Genomic DNA, 18769 nt, shown 5'->3' with positions numbered 1-18769 from the left:
CATTCACCCCTTGATTACCATCCAAGTTTAGGCCTCATTTGTCAGCTTGCTTTCACTCTCTACCCTCTACATGACAGGCAAACTATCCCTTTGATTTTATCAACATAACACCCTTCCACTGACTACAAATAGAGAGTGCATTACTCAGCTTAGCATTCAAGGGCTTCTGTAATCAAGCTCTGCCATTATTTCTAACCCTACATTTTATCGGTCTTTCATACACCAACAAATTGAAATTGTTTTTCTTAGAATATTGTCTTTTTTTCCACTTCCATATCATGTTTTTGCCTTTGCTTATAATGACACCCCCACTTCCAAACATTATATACACCACCACTACCAAAGTTAGTTAACTTTTCTTTCTTTGAAAGCTTTCCTATCACCTTAGTAAGAAATAATATTGTTTTTCCCGAGTGCCTGTGGTACTTGGCCTACTCCCTTAATACCAAGCTTTGTGGTATATTTATTCATTTATTCATTTACTGTGTTTTCCCCTGATTTATTAATAAACTCCTTGCGAGCATTCATTACTTTAGAATTGAAACTGATGGGACTCACTCAGTTCACTTGTATTGAAAGAATGAATAAATGAGTGATAGAGAAAGTTCTTTTATAATCTGCTTTTCAAAAGCAAGTTTTAAACTCTCTATTGATATGAAATTCAGAAATTTTTAGTAGACATTTGGTAGTTTAAATATTACATAACAAATTAATATAAAATCATCACGTAAGAGAATATAGGCCTCACTCAGCTAAAACTAGTTAAAGATTATATATATATGAGGGGGGGGCGCCCATGAAGAGGGGAGAAGGGCGGGGTGGGGAGAAGGAGAGAGAGAAAGAGAGAGAGAGAGAGAAAGAGAATCTTAAGCACACTCCAAGCTCAGTGCAGAGCCCAACATGGGGCTCAATCCTATGACCTTGGGATCATGACCTGAGCCACAATCAAGAGTTGGATGCTCAACTGACTGAGCCACCCAGGCACCGCTATGTATTATATATTGATCTTTTCTCCCCAACAAATGTTAAATGAGTGAAAAAAGCATGCACACACATGTCCTTAATCCCTGGCATTTATTAAGCATTCCAACATTAGCTTGTAGCAGCAATGATAGCATTGGTGTTAGAGGTAGTGCAGTGGTGACGATACTGGTGGTGGTATTAGAAGTGATAGTGGTCATATGATATTTTATGACTTCACTCATATGAGGACTCTAAGATACAAAACAGATGACCATGAGGGAAGGGAAACAAAAAGTAATATAAAAACAGGGAGGGGGACAAAACATAAGAGACTCTTAAATATGAAGAACAAACAGAGGGTTGCTGGAGGGGTTGTGGGGGGGAGATGGGTTAAACTGGTAAGGGGCACTAAGGAATCTATTCCTGAAATCATTGTTGCACTATATGCTAACTTGGATGTAAATTTAAAAAATAAAACAAAAAACAAAACAAAACAAAAAACAGCTGCATCTTAAACTCACCAAGTTGTGCACACTAAATACGTATAGCTTTTTGTATGTCAATCAATTGTCAATAAAGTGGTTTAAAAAAAAGAGTGGTAGTGGTAATAGCAGTAAAGACAGTAATAGTAGTGCAATGTAAAGGGCCTCATAGTAGCCAGACACATTAGATACATCATCTCATTTAAACATTAAAACAGCTCTACAAAATAGCTCTAATCTCCTCATTTCACAAATAAGAAAGTTGGAGTTAAAGGAACTTATTAAGGATATATGGAAGATCTATCTGGTGCTGAATTTTTGCGGGTCTTGAAATTTTTCCCCCAGTACTCCATGTTACATCCTTACCAGTCATCCAATGAATGGAATCCTGTTGCTTCTGAAAAAAATTGATTGAATAATTGATTGATAATGCATAGTTGTGTGCAGTAGAGAATTCCCAGTAAGAAAGACAGACTGTGGATTTTTTATTTTCACTAACTATGCCCCCCGCTAGCATTGGCACATAAGAAACAAATGTGCATTAAAATATGGTCTGGCCATTTATAACAAGGTCCTTTCCACTTAAAGTCATCTAATATGGTAAGTATACCGGTGGATGCCTCTTTCTCCTCCAGCAATGAGGGGAGGACTTACTCTGGATACTGAATTGCCTACTGCCAACTTTGGATGCCTGGAGGAACAAATACTAATTATGACAAATAATTCACATAATTTAGACATTAATCTAGGAAATACTTGAGCTATTCAAGGTGAATTAAACTTTTTATATACAGAATTCATAATCCATCCAATTAAAAATCCAAGAAAACCCCAATGACTTGGACATTTTCTCCAAGTCTTGCCTTAGTTTTTCAAAAGCAAACACTGGAAGTGGCTGATGATAAATGAATCAACATGTCAACAATACAGTAACAAAATTTCTGATCAATTACTGACAATCCTGCTAGAAAAAAAAGTTGTTATAGTAACAGGTAACTATCAGCATTTGGGGGGTCAACCTGTTTGGTGAAATAGTGCTGCTAAGAAATGAAGATAAAAATAAGTAGAGAGTGAAGAGATAAATACTTAATTTATGTCCAGGTGCTAACTAGAGGTAAAAATGAAGAGTGTGTTTTAAATAAAACCCTATGCTGCCAACAAAGTCATTTGAATTATTTTTTATTTCAGGGTAGATAATTTTCTATTATCCACATGAATAGAAAGAATCATATGGAAGAGATCATCCAAAACAACAGAAGATTAAGAAAATAGTTAAGATGGTGAAGGAGTAAGGGGACCCTAAGTTTGCCTTCAACACAGCTGGATAAATATCAAACGTTCTGAACACCTAAATAATTGATCTGAAGACTGAAAGAACAAACTTCATATCTAGAGGTAGAAAAATGGCCACATCATGGAAAGTAGAAGCTGCAGAGAGATGATTTGGGGGACAAAAGAACTGAGGTGAGGGACCTCTGATCACAGAGAAAGGAGCGAGAGAGAAAGAGAGAGATAGAAAGAGTGAAGACAGCACACAGGGGGATTGCACAAGAAAAACTCTTCCCCAAAAGCATTGGCTGGGAAAAGGAGAGGGGCTGACTACCACAAGCTTTTATAAGCAGTGGAGCTCAAAGGCGGAAGTTGAAGAAGTCTGCACCATTGCAAGGGTCATGTTTAATGGGCTTAGTGCTGCTCCTGTGGGGAAAGAGAGTGAAGCCCTAGGAGCAGACAGTGCAGTCTGAGGATTCCCTGGGTCACACAGGAGACAGAGTTCCCCTTCTTCAAGTGCATTTGGGATAGGTGGCATGGCCTCTCCAGGTACAAAAGAGCTCGCAGGTGCCAATGTGCTGCCCTGTTCATTAGCATAGGAACAGAGACACTTGCTGAGGGCAGCAAACCTTGGTGCCAGCTTTTTGCTGCGCTTTACCATAAAATAAAATTCAAACCACTGTGTGGTCATGTGACTGCTTTTCTGGGACAAATGACCACAGTGTAGTGAGACCCTCCCTAAAGGATCAGCACTGATCCCCCCATGCCGGGTTTTTAAAATTTGTAGTTCTGAAGCCCTGACATGTGTCTGAGATAAAACACAGGAGTACAGGAGTACTGTGCTTCCTGGCAGGCAGACAGAATAGACAAAGACAGGCTGAAGGCAGGGATCTGATGGAAACTGGGGGACACAAGAGGGAAGACTGCTTACTCTTCTGTGAGGGCTTTCTGAAGAGTGGCAAGTGCGAACTCCCCACTTTGGGGACGAAAGAGTGAGGTGATGCCTTTTCCTCCCAGCCCATCAGCACTAATGACTTCAGTGAGCAACACAATGCCCCCCAAGTGGTGGCTGGAGCCTCTTACACTAAGCCCCATGCCCCTGTGTCCTGCAGGTGCATCTTCACTAGGGCAAGTCAGCCTGAGAATCAGAACAGCAGGCCAGAAGACCAGCACAAACCCCTCATATGCACCAAGTCTACTGATCATAGAGTGCTGCAAAGCTTCAGCTCTAGAGGAAATAGGATCTAGCTTTTTTCAACAAGCAGACCAAAACACGCTTACTTAAAATTTGCCACAGAATAGGCAAGGTCCAAACACCCGCCACTGAAGGCAAGAAGAAACTCTGCAGAGGACTGACTTGAGGGAAGGAATCGCCAAAACACAATAGTAGAATTCACACTCTGAAATACTTCCTGAAGCACCAGGCCCAAGACAGTATAGAACCTCTCCTTAATATAGCCATTACTCTCAGGAACAGGAATATTACAGGCTTTCCTAACAATCACACACACACACACACACACACACACACACACACAGTGACCTAGACAAAATGATAAGACAGGAAATTCACCACAAAAGAATGGGAAGAAGTAACAGCCAGGGATTTAATAAAAATAGATATAAGTAATATGCCTCAAGCAGAACTTAAAATAACAATCATAAGGATACGAGCTGGGCTTGAGAAAAGCATAGAAGACACCAAAGAATCCTTTCCTGCAGAGATAAAAGAACTAAATCTAGACAGGTGAAAATAAAAAAAAAAAAAATGCTATAACAGATGCCAAACCGACTAGATGCAATGACAATGAGGATGGATGAAACAAAGAAATGAATCAGTGATGCAGAAGATAAAATTATGGAAAATAATGTAGCTGAAAAATATTGGATCACACATGTAGGTTTAGTGAACTCAGCAACTCCATAAAGTGTAATAACATTCATATCGTATCATTCTCCCCAAGAAGAAGAGAAGGAGAAAGGGGCAGAGTTTACTTTATCAAATTAGAGCTGAAAACTTCCCTAATCTGGAGAATGAAACAGACATCAAAATCCAAGAGGCACAGATAACTCCCATTAAATTCAACAAAAGCTGGCCTATACATTTCATAGTCAAATTCATGAAATACAGACCAGGAAAGAATCCTGAAAGCAACAAGGGAAAAAAAATCCTTAACCTACAAGGGAAGACAAATCAGGTTTACAGATCTGTCCACAGAAACTTGGCAGGCCATAAGGGAATGGAATGATGTATTCAATGTGCTGAATGGGAAAAATATGCAGCCAAGAAAACGCTATCCGGCAAGGCTGTCATTCAGAATAGGAGGAGAGATGAACAGCTTCTGGGAAAAATAAAAACTAAAGAAACTCATGACCACTAAATGAGCCCTGCAAGGAATATTAAATATTAAAGGGGACTCTTTGAGTGGGGAAAAAATAGACCAAAAGCAACAAAGACTAGAAAGGAACAGAGAACATCATAAGAAACACCAACGTTCCGGGTAATACAATGGCTTTAAATTCATATCTATCAATAATAACTCTGAATGTAAATGGACAAAATGATCCAATCAAAAGACACGGGGTATCAGAATGGATTAAAAAACAAAACAAAACAAAACTCATGTATATGCTACCTACAAGAGATTCATTTTAGACCTAAAGACATCTGCAGATTGAAAGTGAGGGGATGAAGAACTATACATCATGCTAATGGACATCAAAAGAAAGCTGGAATAGCCATACTTATATCAAACTATATTTTATATTTTATATTTTTTTAAGTTTATTTATTTATTTTTAGAAAGAGAGAGAGTGCAGCATAAGCAGAGGAGGGCAGAGAAAAGGAGAGAGAGATACCAAGCAGGCTCCATGCTGTCAGGACACAGAATCCAATGTGGGGCTTGATCCTACAAACTGCAAGATCATGACCCGAGCTGAAATCAAGAGTCAGATGCTTAACTGACTGAGCCACCCGGGCACCCCCAGACAAACTAGATTTTATGTATGTATGTATGTATGTATGTATAAATATTTATTTTTGAGAGAGAGAGAGAGAGAGTGGGGGGGGGAGGGGAAAAGAGGGAAGAGGAAAGAGGATCTGAAGCAAGCTCCATGCTGACACCAGAGAGCCTGACACAGGCTTGAACTCATGAACTGTGAGATCGTGACCTCAGCTGAAGCCAGACACTTAACTGAGTCCCTTAGGTGCCCCCAAGTTAGATTTTAAACCAAAGACTGTAACAAGATATCAAGAAGGGCATTATATCATAATTAAGGGGTCTATGCATCAAGAAGTTGTAACAATTGTAAATAGTTATGCCCCAAACTTGAAAGAACCCAAATATATAAATCAATTAATAATAAACATAAAGAAACTCATAATAATACAATAATAGTGGGGGATTTTACAGCACTGGATGGATCATCTAAGCAGAAAATCAACAAGGAAACAAGGGCTTTGAGTGACACACTGGACCAATGGTCTTAAGAATGGACCAGATAGACTTAACATATTCAGAACATTCCATTCTAAAGTAGCAAAATATACATTCTTTTCAAGTGCACATGGAACATTCTCCAGAATAGATCACACACTGGATCACAAATCAGGCCACAACCAGTATAAAAAGACAGATTATGCTATACATATTTTCAGACCACAACCTTATGAAACTTGAAGTGAACCACAAGAAAAAATTTGGAAAGACCACAAATACATGGAGGTTAAAGAACGTCCTACTAAAGAATTAATGAGTTAACAGGAAATTAAAGAAGAAATTTAAAAAGACACCGAAGCAAATGAAAATGAAAACATGACAATCCAAAACCTTTGAGGCAGCAAAGGTGGCCATAAGAGGAAGTATACTGCAACACAAGCAAGAAAGGTCTCAAATACACAACATAACCTTACACCTAAAGAGCTAGAAAAGGAACAGCAAATAAAGACTTAAGCCAGCAAAAAGAAGGGAAATAATAAAGATTAAAGCAGAAATAAATGATACAGAAATAAAACAAAACAAAACAAACAAACAACAACAACAAACAAATAGAAGAGATCAAAAAAACTAAGAACTGGTTCTTCGAAAGAATTAATAACATTGATAAACCCCTAGCCAGGCTTATCAAAAAGAAAAGAGAAAGGAACCAAATAAATAATATCATGAATGAAAGAGGAGAAATCACAACCATTACCACAGAAATACAAACTATTATAAGAGAGTATTATTAAAAATTATGCCAACAAACTGGGCAATCAGAAGAAAGTGATAGATAAATTCCTAGAAACATACAAACTACCAAAACTGAAACAGGAAGGTATAGAAAATTTAAACAGACCCATAGCAGCAAAGAAATTGAATGAGTAATCAAAAATCTCCCAACAAAAGTGCAGGGCCAGATGACATCCCAGGGGTATTCTACTGGACATTTAAAGAAGAGTGAATACCTATCCTCTAACTGTTGCAAAAAATAGAAATGGAAGGAAAACTTCCAAATTCATTCTATAAAGCTAGCATTATCTTGATTCAAAAACCAGAGAAAGACCCCACTAAAAAGGAGAGTTATAGGCCAGTATCTCTGATGAACATGGATGTAAAAATTTTCAACAAGATACTAGCAAATCCAATTCAATAGTACATTCGAAGAAATATTCACCATGATCAAGTGGGATTTATTCCTGGGCTGCAGGGCTGATTCAATATTCACAAATCAATCAATGTGATATACTACATTAATAAAAGAAAGGATAAGCATCATATGATCCTGTCAATAGATGCAGAAAAAGTGTTTGATAAAATACAGAATCCATTCTTGATAAAAACTCTGAACAAAGTAGGGATACATGGAACATACCTCAATATCATTAAGGCCATATATGAAAGACTCACAGATAATATTGTCCTCAATGGGGGAAATCTGAGAGCTTTTCCTCTATTGTTGGGTACAAGACAGAGATATCCACTCTCACCATTACTATTCAACATAGAACTGGAAGTCTTAGCCTCAGCAGTCAAACAACAAAAAGAAATAAAAGGCATCCAACAGGCAAGGAAGAAGTCAAACTTTCACTATTTGCAGATGACATGATACTCTATGTAGAAAACCTGAAAGACTCCAGCAAAAAATTTCTAGAACTAATACATGAGTTCATCAAAGTCTCAGGATATAAAATCAATATACAGAAATCTGTTGCATCTCTATACACCAATAATGAGGCAGCAGAAAAAAAATCAAGGAGTTGTTCCCATTTACAATTGCACCAAAAACCATAAGATATCTAGGATTAAACCTAACCAAAGAGGTAAAATATCTGTATTCTGAAAACTAAAGAACACTTGTGAAAGAAATTGAAGAGGACACAAAGAAATGGAAAAGCATTCCATGATCATGGATTGGAAGAACAAACAATGTTAAAATGTCTATACTACCCAAAGCTATCAGCACATTTCATGCAATTCCTACCAAAATGCCACCAGAATTTTCAGAGTTAGAATAAACAATCCTAAAATTTGTATGGAACCACAACAGACACCGAATAACCAAAGCAATCCTGAAAAGGAAAAGCAAAGCAAGAGGCATCATAATTCTGGACTTCAAGCTATGTTACAAAGCTGTAGTCATCAAGACAGTATGGTAATGGCACAGAAACAGACACATAGATCAGTGGAATGGAGAACCCAGAAATGGACACATAACTATATGGTCAAGTCATCTTTGAGAAAGCAGGAAAGAATATCCAAATGGATATTCTTTAGCAAATGGTGTTGGAAAAACTGGACAGCAACACACAGAAGAATAAAACTGGATCACTTTCTTATACCTTACATATAAGTAAATTCAAAATATATGAAAGACTTAAATGTGACATAGGAAACCATCAAAATCCTAGAGGAGAAAATAGGGAACATCTTCTTTGACCTTGGCCATAGCAACTTCTTACAAGACACATATCTGGAGGCAAAGGAAACAACAGCAAAAATGAACTATTGGGACTTCCTCAAGATAAAAAGCTTCTGCACAGCCAAGGAAACAATCAACAAAACTAAAAGGCAGCCTATGGAATGGGAAAAGATATTTGCAAATGACCTATTGGATATAGGGTTAGTATCCAAAATCTATAAAGAAGTTATCAAATTCAACCCACAAAATTAAATAATCCAGTGAAGAAATAGGCAGAAGACATGAACAGACATTTTTAGAAAGAGAATATACATATGGCTAACAGACACAGGAAAAGCTGCTCAACATCACTCATCATCAGGGTAATGCAAGTCAAAACCACAATGAGATAGCACCTCAGGCCATTCAGAATGGCTATGATTAACAACACAAGAAGCAACACATGTTGGGGAGGATGCCGAGAAAGGAGAACCCTCTTATACTGTTGGTGGGAATGCAAACTGGTGCAGTCACTCTGGAAAACAGTATGGAGGTTTCTCGAAAAGCTGAAAATATAACTACTTAATGATCCAGCAATTGCAGTACTAGATATGTACCCAAAGAATAAAAAAATACAGATTCAAAAGGGGTACATGCACCATGATATTTATAGCAGCATTATCAACAATAGCTAAATGATGGAAAGAGCCCAAATGTCTCTCCACTGATGAATGGATGAAGAAGATGTGGCATATATATATGATGGAATATTATTCAGCCATAAAAATACATAAAATCTTGCCATTTTCAACAATGTGGATGGAGCTATAGTGTCTTATGCTAAACAAAATAAGTCAGTCAGAGAAAGACAAATACCATATGATTTCACTCATAGGTGGAATTTAAGAAACAAAACAGATGAACATATGGGAAGGGAGAAAAACAAGAGAGAGAGGGAAGCAAACCATAAGAGACTCTTAACAATAGAGAGCAAACTGAAGGTTGGTGGAGGGGGATGGGCTAAATGGGTGATGGGTATTAAGAAGGGCACCTGTTATGATGAGCACTGGGTATTACATGTAAGTGATGAATCATTAAATTCTACTCCTAAAACAAATATTACACTACATTAGCTAACTAGAATTTAAACAACATTTTGAAGAAATAAAATATGTAAAAAACAGTAATATAAATCTACTAAGAAAACCAGAAAAAAATCCAGGATATGGGACATTGTACAAATGACTTGGACACTTCAAAAAGTTCAATGTTGTGAGAGAAAAGGACTTTTCCAGATTAAAATGTGGGCAAAAACCTTGATTAGATCCTGGATCTATATTTAAATTATGTCCTAGATGAGGACACAGTTTAAAAAGACATTCTGGGACATTAGGGGAAATTTATCTCATACAAATAGATTATATTAGATGCTATTGAGTTATTGTTAATTGTCTCAAGTATGACAATGGCATAATGGCATTGTCCTTTCAGCTTTTAAATATATTTTAAATTCTTGATCTTCATCAGTACTATTAGCATAAATTCATCTCTTCTATGAACTTCTGAAAATACAAAATTATAATCAATTTAAAAAAACAGCAGAAGATTTAGAAGTTGTTCCTATTTATTTCAGAAACACATTATTCAATTTGTGTTTTGCATGCTTCAATTTACTTTTCTAAGTTTGATTTAGGCTCATATTATAATTAGTTTTACTTTCCTGAGCCCTCACCAAGTGCTAGGAGGAAGTTAATCTAGAAATGTGCTAGTGGAAAATAATGTGAAAAAAACACTAAAAATTATCCATCTTGAGTGAGGAAAAATGACAGACCAAGTATGTCCCTTCTTACCCCAAATCTCTCAAAATAGAAACAAATGTGTGTGTGTGTGTGTGTGTGTGTGTGTGTGTGTGTATTAAAAGAAAACTAAATCCGTACGGGTGAAAGTGATAAAATAAATTTCCATCAAGGAAGCTCTCAGGTCTAACTCAGAAAGTTCTGTCATGAGTCACATAAGATCCTGGTTCCTGGGGCACCTGGGTGGCTCAGTGGGTTAAGCATCCGACTTTGACTTGGGTCATGATCTCACTGTTGGTGAGTTTGAACCCCATGTCAGGCTCTGTGCTGACAGCTCAGAGCCTGTAGCCTGCTTCAGATTCTATGTCTCCCTCTTTCTCTGCCCCACCCCTGCTTACACTCTATCTTTCTCTCTCTCAAAAATAAATAAACATTAAAAAAAAAAGATCCTGGTTCTTAGCGTGTACTTATAATATTAAACACAAATTCACTTATTCTTTATTCCAAAGACTAATACAGAATTCATAATACACTACAAGAGGTAATCTTACCTGTTTTCTGACCCAGGGTCCTGAGAACAGAAGGAAGTTTCCTTTCAATAACTGAAGCAGTTCACAAATTTGTAATAATAAGACCATTTTTAAAATATGGGTCACTAGGGGGGCATTCTTACACTGTTGGTGAGAATGCAAATTGGTACAGTCACTTTGGAAAATAGTATGGAGTTTTCTCAAAAAGTCAAAAATAGAACTATCCAGCAATTGCTGGATACAAAAATACTGATTTGAAGGGATGCATGTACACCAATGTTTATAGCAGCATTGTCAACAATAGCCAAATTATGGAAAAGCTCAAATGTCCATTGACTGATGAATGTATAAGACAGATGTCGTGTGTGTGTGTATATATATGTATGTATATATGTGTGTGTGTATATATACATACATATACGTACACATGTACATACACACACACAATGGAATATTACTCAGTCATCAAAAAAATGAAATCTTGCCATTTGCAATGACGTGGATGGAGCTAGAGAGTATTATGCCAAGTAAAATAAGTCAGAGAAAGACAAATACCATATGATTTGATGCATATGTGGAATTTAAGAAACAAAACAGATGAACATGGGGGAAAAAAGGAGAGAGAGGCAAAACATAAAACATTCTTAACTATAGGGAAAAAACTGAAGGTTGCTGGAGGAGAAATGGGAGGAGGGATAGGTTAAATGGGTGACAGGGACTAAAAAGGACATTTATTGTGATGAGCACTGGATATTGTATATAAGTGATGAATCACTGAATTCTACTCCTGAAGCTAATATTATACTATATGTTAACCAACTGGATGTTAAATAAAAACTTGAAACAAAGAAACAAAGATGGGTTACTTTACAATTTTTCTTTTTTCTACCTAAGATTTCTAACTAAACTGGTGGAATCAAGGTCTCTTGAGATTGACTGTGTGTCAGTATATTTATAAACAGCCAAGTGGCCAGTGTTCTGTGTTGGCAGCCAAAAGCTAGTCACCTTAAATCAAGATTTACAAGCGCAAAATTTTTTATTCCCCTCCATTTTCCTTTTGACTTAAGGAATATTTGATCTGAGTAGCCAGCTGTCAATATATATAATGACACATGAACACGTGTGTAAATATTTGAAACAAGTATCATGACAGGCAGAGTCAGAATTATCTGTTTATCGAATGCATCCATGTTTTGCAAAACAGTTATATTAAAAACCATTCTTTTGCAACTTCTAGGAAAAAATACAAACAACTAAACTTACAATAAGAATGTATCAAGGCATTAACCCCTCAGTCAACTAAATTGGCCCAACAGTGTGCTGTTTAAAAAGAACATATACACGTGTATTAATGTATGACATATGATGGTTCAATTTTTTTATACTTGAAAACAAAAATATATCACCAGCTGGAATCCTTACCTTTTCAAGTATAGCATTGCCTTGGTGAGGACTGATGTTATGTTGGCTTATTTCTCTCTTGTACTTATATTCATAAACTTGGTCAGTGATATTAATCAGCAGAGTTGATGGACTGAAGGCCAGTTTTCCACAATCATAAACAGTTCCACTTTCAATATCAGTTGGTGCTGTAGCATATCGTATGATTAATCCCATTATTAGCCCTAAAATAAAGAATAAACAATTGCACTGGAGGAACTGAATCTAAAATGTTCACTACTGGGTGCTTTTAAATATATGATTTTAAACTTGTAGAAGTGGCAGAAGAAAAGGTTATACATTTCCTGGTTTAGAAATTGCTCACTATTCCATAGATACCGGTTCAATAGATTGACTGTACTAAGATATTTGTGGTGTGGACACTATTGTTCGAATATCCAGCACATATTTCCCCCCTTCTTTCTTTCCTAATGGAGCCACAAATTTTGGAGGGAAAAGCTACCCGCTTCTTCAATCTAACAAAGTGATTCAAGAAAATCTTTGCCCTGTAAAATATTGAGTAATCTAATAATCAGTCAGGAGATAAAATTTCCCAGAAAGTTTTTGGTTCACAAATTAGCACATGTATAAGACAGACTCATCAAACTAAAAGGAAGCACTTATATACCATGGTTGGGAGAGCGGTGTTCTTTTTTTCTCCCTTGGGACATGACCAAGACAATTTATTTCTCCATTTTTTTGCTGAAAGATATTTTGTGACCTTAAGGGGATCCAGTCCAAGGACATAGGCAATATACTGAGAATGGTAGGGCCATGGTACAGACAGAACTCAGTTCCTGATGACTTCACTGAACAAATGGATCAACCTATTCTGGAGCTACCCTACTGCTAGACATAATATATTCTTTAATTTTTCAAAAAGCTTTGAATCAAGTTTCTGTTTATCTGTAGCAAAAGCATTCTAAAGATACAACATTCCTTTCAGTGGAGGTTGAATTCAAGTAATAATCCTTGACTTTTAAGTTTACATACTCTGTTAGGATGCTCACGGTAATCTGGTAACTGTAAACTTTCCTAATATTATGGATATATTAACAAATAGCAAAGAAACTTCAGAGGCCTTTACATTCCTCAATTTAAAATTAGGACTGATACATGCGTTTTAGGGTAAATCCACAATTTACTCTTTAAACATCAAATGTGGGAGGTTTTACAACTCTTGTGAATCCAGTCATCTAATGGACTTTCATTTATTTATTAATAATTTGTTGGGTACGTATTTTGTACAAGACATTTCTAGATTTAAAATAAAAACAGTCCTGGTCCTATAGCTCAAGTTTGTAAAATGCAAACCCTTAAGCAAACAATCATAATACCATGTGACATGTGCTATGACAGTTAGTAAGCCCTCTGTGTTATATGAGTATAGAGAAAAAATGCTCTAAAGCCCTTTGAATGATGCAAAGCTTTAGATGAATCTTAAAAGGTCATGTAAGATTTTTTCAGATAAGCTGAATCAGGGAATAAGTTGGGATCCAGGTTGCACATGTGGGTGGCAGTACATAACAGCAGAGCTAGCTAAAACTTCCCCAGGAATTGGAAGGATATATTCAATGTGTTGAATCAGAAAAATATGCAGCCCAGAATTCTTTATCCAGCAAGGCTGTCATTCAAAATAGAAGGAGAAATAAATTGTTTCCTAGACAAACAAAAACTAAAGGAGTTCATGACCACTAAACCAGCCCTGCAAGCAATTTTAAGGGGGATGGATACTTTGAGTGGAGAAAAGATGAAACAAAACAAAAAAGACCAAAAACAACAAAGACTAGAAAGGACCAGAGAACATCACCAGAAACTCTAACTCTATAGGCAAGACAATGGTAATAAATTCATACCTTTCAGTACTCACTCAAAATGTCAATGGACTAAAAGCTCCAATCAAAAGACATAGGGTACCAAAATGGATAAGAAAACAAGACCCATCTATGTGCTGCTTACAAGAGACCCATTTTAGACATAAAGATATTTACAGATTGAAACTAAGGGGATGGAGAACCATCTATCATGCTAATTGTCATCAAAAGAAAGCTGGAGTAGCCATACTTATATCAGGCAAACTAGATTTTAAAATAAAGACTGTAACAAGAGATGAAGAAGGGCATTATATCATAATTAAGGAGTCTACTCACCAAGATCTAACAATTGTAAATATTTATGCCCCCAATGTGAAAGCGCCAAAATATATAAATTGATTAATCACAAACATAAAGAAACTCATTGATAATAATACCATAATAGTAGAGGACTTTAACACCCACTTACAACAATGGGCATATCATCTAAGCAGAAAATCAACAAGGAAACAATGGCTTTTAATGATACACTGGACCAGATGGACTTAAAAGATATATTCAGAACATTTCATCCTAAAGCATCAGAATACACATTTTTCTTGAGTGCACATGGAACATTCTCCAGACACAAACCTGCCCTCAACAAGTACAAAAAGATCAAGATCATACCTTGTGTATTTTGAGACCATAACACTATGAAACTCGAAATTAACCATAAGAAAAAAATTTGGAAAGACCATGAATACTTGGAGATTAGATGAACATCCTACTAAACAATGAATGGGTTAACCAAGAAATTAAAGAGGAAATTAAAAAATACATGGACGTCAATGAAAATGAAAACATGACAACCCAAAATCTTGGGGTGCAGCAAAGGTGGTCATAAGAGGGAATTATATAGCAATTCAGGCCTTCCTGAATTGCTTCCTGAATTCCTAAAGAAGGAAGAAAAGTCTCAAATATACAACCTAACCTTACACCTAAAAGAGCTGGAAAAAGAACAGCAAATAAAGCCCAATACCAGTAGAAGAAGGAAATAATAAAGATTAGAAAAGAAATCAATGATATTGAAAAAAAAAAAAACAGTTGAACAAATCAATGAAACCAGGAGCTGGTTCTTCAAAAGAATTAACAGTATTGATAAACCACTAGCCAGATTGATCAAAAACAGAAAGGAAAGGAGCCAAATAAGTAAAATCACAAATGAAAGAGGAGATCACAACCAACATTGGCAGAAACACAAACAATACGGGCTCCTGGGTGACTAAGGTGGTTAAGCCTCTGACTTCGGCTCAGGTCATGATCTCATGGTTTGTGGGTTAGAGTCCTGCAGCAGGCTCTGTGCTGACAGCTCAGAGGCTGGAGCCTGCTTCAGATTCTGTGTCTCCCACTCTCTCTGCCCCTCCTCTGCTCATTCTCTGCCTCTCTCTTTCAAAAATAAATAAACATAAGAAATAAAAACAATAATAAGAGAATATTATGAGCAATTATTGCCAATAAATTGGGCAATCTTGAAGAAATGGACAAATTCCTACAAATATATAAACTACCAAAACTGAAACAGGAAGAAATAGAAAATTTGAAAAGACTGTAATCACTAAAGAAATTGAATCAGTAATCAAAAATCTCCCAAGAAACAAGAGTCCAAGGCCAGATGGCTTTCCAGGGGAATTCTATCAAACATTTAAAAAAGAATTATAGCCTATTCTTTTGAAGTTGTTCCAAAAAATAGAAATGGACAGAAAACTTCCAAACTCAGTCTACAAGGCCAGAATTATCTTGATTCCAAGACCAGACAAAGACCCCACTAAAAGGGAGAACTACAGACCTATTTCCCTGATGAACATGGATTCAAAAATTATCAACTAGATACTAGCAAACCACAACCAACAATAAATTTAAAGAATTATTCACCATGACCAAGTGGGATTTATTCCTGGGATACAGGGCTGGTTCAATATCTGCAAATCAATCAAAGTGATACATCACATTAATAAAAGAAAGGATAAGAACCACATGATCCTCTCAATAGAACCAGAGAAAGCATGTGACAAAATATAGCATCCTTTTTTGATACAAGCCCTCAAGAAATTAGGGATAAAAGGACCATACCTTAAGATCATGAAAGCCATATAAAAACACCCACCACTAATATCATCCTCAATGGGAACAACTGAGACCTTTCCCCCTAAGGCCAGGAACATGACAAGGATGTCCACTCCCACCAATGTTATTCAACATAGTGTTGGAAGTCATAGCCTCAGTAATCAGACAACATAAAGAAATAAAAGGCCTCCAAATTGGCAAGGAGGAAGTCAAACTTTCACTCTTTGCAGATGACATGATACTACTCTATGTTGAAAACCCAAAAGACCCCACCAAAAAGCTGCTAGAACTAATACATGAGTTCAGCAAAGTTGCAGGATATAAAATCAATGTACAGGAATCAGTAGCATTTCTATACACCAATAATGAAGCAATGGAAAGGGAAATCAAGGAATTGATCCCATTTACAATTGCACCAAAAACCATAAAATATCTAGGGACAAACATAACCAGAGCTTGAAAAATCTATAGACTGAAAACTACAGAATATTTATGAAAGAAATTGAAGAAGACACACAAAAAAATCGAAAAACATTCCATGATCATGGATTGGAAGAACAAACATTGTTAAAATGTCTATACTGCCCAAAGAAATCTACATATTCAGTGAAATCTCTATCAAAATAACACCAGCACTCTTCACAGAGCTAGAACAAACAATCCTAAAATTTGTTTGGAACCACAAAAGACCCTGAATAGCCAAAGCAATCTTGAAAAAGAAAACCAAAGTGGGAGGCATCACAATCCCAGATTTAGCCTCTACTACAAAGCTGTAATCATCAAGACAGTATGGTACTGGCACAGAAACAGACACATAGGTCAATGGAACAGAACAGAGAAAGAACCCAGAAATGGACTCAGAAACGTACGGTCAATTAATCTGTGACAAAGCAGGAAAGAATATCCAATGGAAAAAAGACCGTCTCTTCAGTAAATGGTGTTGGGAAAACTGGACAGCGACATGCAGAAGAATGAACCGGACCACTTTCTTACACCATACAAAATAAACTCAAAATGGATGAAAGACCTAAACATAAGACAAGAAGACATCAAAATCCTAGAGAAGAAAATAGGCAACAACCTCTTTGACCTCAGCCACAGCAATCTCTTACTTGACATGTCTCCAGAGGCAAGGGAAACAAAAGCAAAAATGAACTATCAAGACCTCATCAAGATAAAAACTTCTGTATAGCGAAGGAAACAATCAGCAAAGCTAAAAGGCAAGTGATGGAATGGGAGAAGATATTTGCAAATGACATAACAGATAAAGGGTTAGTATCCAAAATCTATAAAGAACTTATCAAATAATCCAGAGAAGAAATGGGCAAATGACTTGAATAGACACTTTTCCAAAGACATCCAGATGGTTAACAGATACATGAATAGATGCTCAACATCACTCATCACCAGGGAAATACAAATCAATACCACAATGAGATACCACCTCACATCTTTCAGAATGGCTAAAATTAACAACTCAGGAAACAACAGATATTGGCAAGGATGTGGAGGAAGGAGAGCCCTTTTGCACTGCTGGTGGAAATGTAAACAGGTACAGCCACTCTGGAAAATGGTATGGAGTTTCCTCAAAAAATTAAAAATAGAGCTACCTTATGACCCAGCAATCGCACTACTAGGTATTTATCCAAAGAATAGAGGAGTGCTGATTAGAAAGGACACATGTACCCCAATATTTATAGCAGCACTATCAACAATAGTCAAAGTATGGAAAGAGCCCAAATGTCAATCGACTGATGAATGGGTAAAAAAGATGTGGTATATATATATACAATGGAATATTATTCAGTGACCAAAAAGAATAAAATCTTGCCATTTGCAACAACACTGATGAAACTAGAGTGTATTATGCTAAGCAAAATTAGGGAAAGAGAGAGAACAAGAGAACACTAGGACTGCAGACCATAGGCAGAGACCAAGCCATATGACTTCACTCATATGTGGAATTTAAGACACAAAACAGATGAACATAAGGGAAGAGAAGCAAAAATAATATAAAAACAGAGAGGGAGATAAACTATAAGAGACTCTTAAACACAGAGAAAAAACTGAGGCTTGCTGGAGGAGTGTTCAGTGGGGGGATGGGCTAAATGAGCAAGGGGCCTTAAGGAGGACACTTGTTGGAATGAGCCCTGGGTGTTATATGTAAGTGATGAATCACTAAATTCTATTCTTGAATCATTATTACACTATATGTTAACTAACCTAGATTTAACTTTTTAAAATGAATGAATGAATGAATGAATGAATAAGTGAATAAATGAATAAAAGTTCCTCAGGATTTATGTTTACCAATGTGTAGCATAGTTGTTGGGAAAGTTGGTGCTCAGCCAGAGATTGTGTTTCTTGGCTATCTTGTCTCTGGTTGGGTCCTCACCAACAGAATACAAGCAAAAATATGTGCCACTTCTGGAACACAGCTTTGAATGGGTAGGTGAGTTTTCCTCTTCTCTTTCCCATATATCTGATAG

At 36.6% G+C, this 18769-nt stretch overlaps 1 protein-coding gene across 2 annotated transcripts in view; it reads right to left on the bottom strand.

The window, feature by feature from the left end:
* Positions 1-18769, bottom strand: part of SLC9A9 (solute carrier family 9 member A9) — a 573025-nt gene that overhangs the window by 532473 nt on the left and 21783 nt on the right. For both annotated transcript variants that reach the window (XM_049629746.1, XM_049629747.1), the window contains exon 2: positions 12343-12545. In XM_049629746.1, the coding sequence (XP_049485703.1) occupies positions 12343-12545 (203 nt within the window). The remainder of the gene's footprint in view (positions 1-12342; positions 12546-18769) is intronic.

This window comes from Panthera uncia, chromosome C2, assembly GCF_023721935.1.
Source record: "Panthera uncia isolate 11264 chromosome C2, Puncia_PCG_1.0, whole genome shotgun sequence".
In the NCBI taxonomy this organism is placed as follows: domain Eukaryota; kingdom Metazoa; phylum Chordata; class Mammalia; order Carnivora; family Felidae; genus Panthera; species Panthera uncia.
The sequence above is the reverse complement of the archived record's forward strand: the minus strand, read 5'-3'. Positions and strand labels throughout refer to the sequence as shown.